Raw genomic sequence first — 2,500 nt, forward strand, 5'->3', positions numbered from 1 at the left:
GTGTGTATGAGTGAAGCTTGTTACCCACTGTACTGTACTTGCACACTGCTGAAGGAAAAGTGTGTGTGTGTGTGTGTGTGTGCGTGTGTGTGTGTGTGTATGAGTGAAGCTTGTTACCCACTGTACTGTACTTGCACACTGCTGAAGGAAAAGTGAGTGTGTGTGTGTGTGTGTGTGAGTGTGTGTGTGTATGAGTGAAGCTTGTTACCCACTGTACTGTACTTGCACACTGCTGAAGGAAAAGTGAGTGTGTGTGTGTGTGTGTGTGTGAGTATGAGTGAAGCTCGTTACCCACTGTACTGTACTTGCACACTGCTGAAGGAAAAGCTTCTTTTACCCAGAATCCCCTTATTTTGGACGACGGGAACAAACCTGTTAATTATTCCAAATCCGTGCTTGACTTTGCTTAATATTCTATGAATAATGTCTTTAAAATCGAGGGGTTGTTTCATAGAGATTAGTTTTTGCTTTCTATATTTATTTATTTATTTAGTTCCAAGTGCACATCTGTGTCATTCTATTGTCACACTGCGTGGTGAAATCATTAGCGCCGCCAATTAGCCGGGGAAAATAATGACTGTTTGTAATGAGATGAGGAATCATCTTGGACACACGCGCACACGCACACACACACACACACACACACACACACACACACGCTCTGTTGTTCTCCATGATTATCTCAGACATCAAGCCATCCTGCTGGTCCTGCAGTACAAGACTGATGAGGCAGTTGGGTTTTTAACCTGGGCTGGTTTGCTCATCTTTTCTGTAGTGTATCGTTGTCAGACATTTGAAAGGCGTGTGTGTCTGTGTGTGTGTTCCTCTGTAGGAATTTGCCACGCTTACCAAGGAGCTGAATGTGTGTCGAGAGCAGCTGCTGGAGAAAGAGGAGGAAATCTCTGAGCTCAAAGCCGAGAGGAACAACACCAGGGTGAGTCTGTGTGTGTGTGTGTGTGTGTGTGTGTGTGTGTGTGTGAGTGTGTGTGTGTGTGCGTTTGTGTGTGTGTGTGCGTGTGTGTGTGTGTGTGTGTGTGTGTGTGTGTGTGTGTGTGTGTGTGCGTGTGTGTGCGTGTGTGTGTGTATGTGTGTGTGTGTGTGTGTGGATAGTCTATGCATTTTGCCTCCTTTGCAGATCCTTGATAGCAGACCAGGTCTGTCAGGAACATGGAGATGACTGCATTGAGATTTTGATGAGATAGCTAACAAACACACTCACACACACGCTCACATACACACACACACACTCACACACACACACTTTCTCTCTCTCTCACACACCCAAACACACACACACTCACCCACACACTCACACAAACACACACACACACACACACACACACAAATATACACACACAAACACACAAACACACTCACATTCACACGCACACACACACAAACATACACACACAAACACACTTACATACACACGCACCCACACACTCACACAAAACACACACACACAAACATACAAACACACGCACACACACACACACTCACAAACAAACACACACACACACACACACACACACACTCAGTAATTAGAGCACAAGAGGCAGGCTGGATGTCCTCCAGATCTGCAGTCAATCTAGGACATAAGCATCAGCGTCAGCAGCTTCATCAGATGGGTCTCCTACTATTTCACAGCTCCTGTAGATCTCATAACAGTTCCTATAGATCTCATAACAGTTCCTATAGATCTCATAACCGCCCCTATAGATCTCATAACAGCTCTTATAGATCTTGTGTGTGTGTGTGTGTGTGTGTGTTGCCATGGCAGCTGCTGCTGGAGCACCTGGAGTGTTTGGTGTCACGTCACGAGCGCTCGCTGAGGATGACGGTGGTGAAGAGACAGGCTCCGCCCCCATCTGGCGTCTCTAGCGAGGTGGAGGTCCTCAAGGCCCTCAAGTCACTGTTCGAGCATCACAAGGCCCTGGACGAGAAGGTGGGGTACACACACACACACACACACACACACACACACACACACACACACACTGTCTCTCTCCTCAAGGCCCTCAAGTCACTGTTCGAGCATCACAAGGCCCTGGACGGGAAGGTGGGGTACACACACACACACACACACACACACACACACACATCTGAAGGCACACACACACACACACACACACTGTCTCTCTCCTTAAGGCCCTCAAGTCACTGTTCGAGCATCACAAGGCCCTGGACGAGAAGGTGGGGTACACACACACACACACACACACACACACACACACACACACACACACACACTGTCTCTCTCCTCAAGGCCCTCAAGTCACTGTTCGAGCATCACAAGGCCCTAGACGAGAAGGGGGGGTACACACACACACACACACACTAACACACATACGCACATACACTCTACCTCCTGACCCACTCTCAACCCTCGGGGCAGCGGTCCCTGGCGCAGGTCAAAGGTCAACCCTCGGGGCAGCGGTCCCTGCCGCAGGTCAACCCTGAGGCTGCAGAGGCCAGTGCTAGCTGGGAATGTTGAACTGGT

At 48.8% G+C, this 2,500-nt stretch overlaps 1 protein-coding gene across 5 annotated transcripts in view; it reads left to right on the forward strand.

Moving 5' to 3' along the window:
- ppfia4 (PTPRF interacting protein alpha 4) overlaps positions 1 to 2,500 on the forward strand; it is a 134,990-nt gene that overhangs the window by 78,205 nt on the left and 54,285 nt on the right. For all 5 annotated transcript variants that reach the window (XM_042707832.1, XM_031567861.2, XM_031567862.2 and 2 more), the window contains exons 2-3: positions 833 to 934; positions 1,781 to 1,945. In XM_042707832.1, the coding sequence (XP_042563766.1) occupies positions 833 to 934; positions 1,781 to 1,945 (267 nt within the window). The remainder of the gene's footprint in view (positions 1 to 832; positions 935 to 1,780; positions 1,946 to 2,500) is intronic.

Source organism: Clupea harengus, chromosome 5, assembly GCF_900700415.2.
Source record: "Clupea harengus chromosome 5, Ch_v2.0.2, whole genome shotgun sequence".
NCBI classification, from domain to species: domain Eukaryota; kingdom Metazoa; phylum Chordata; class Actinopteri; order Clupeiformes; family Clupeidae; genus Clupea; species Clupea harengus.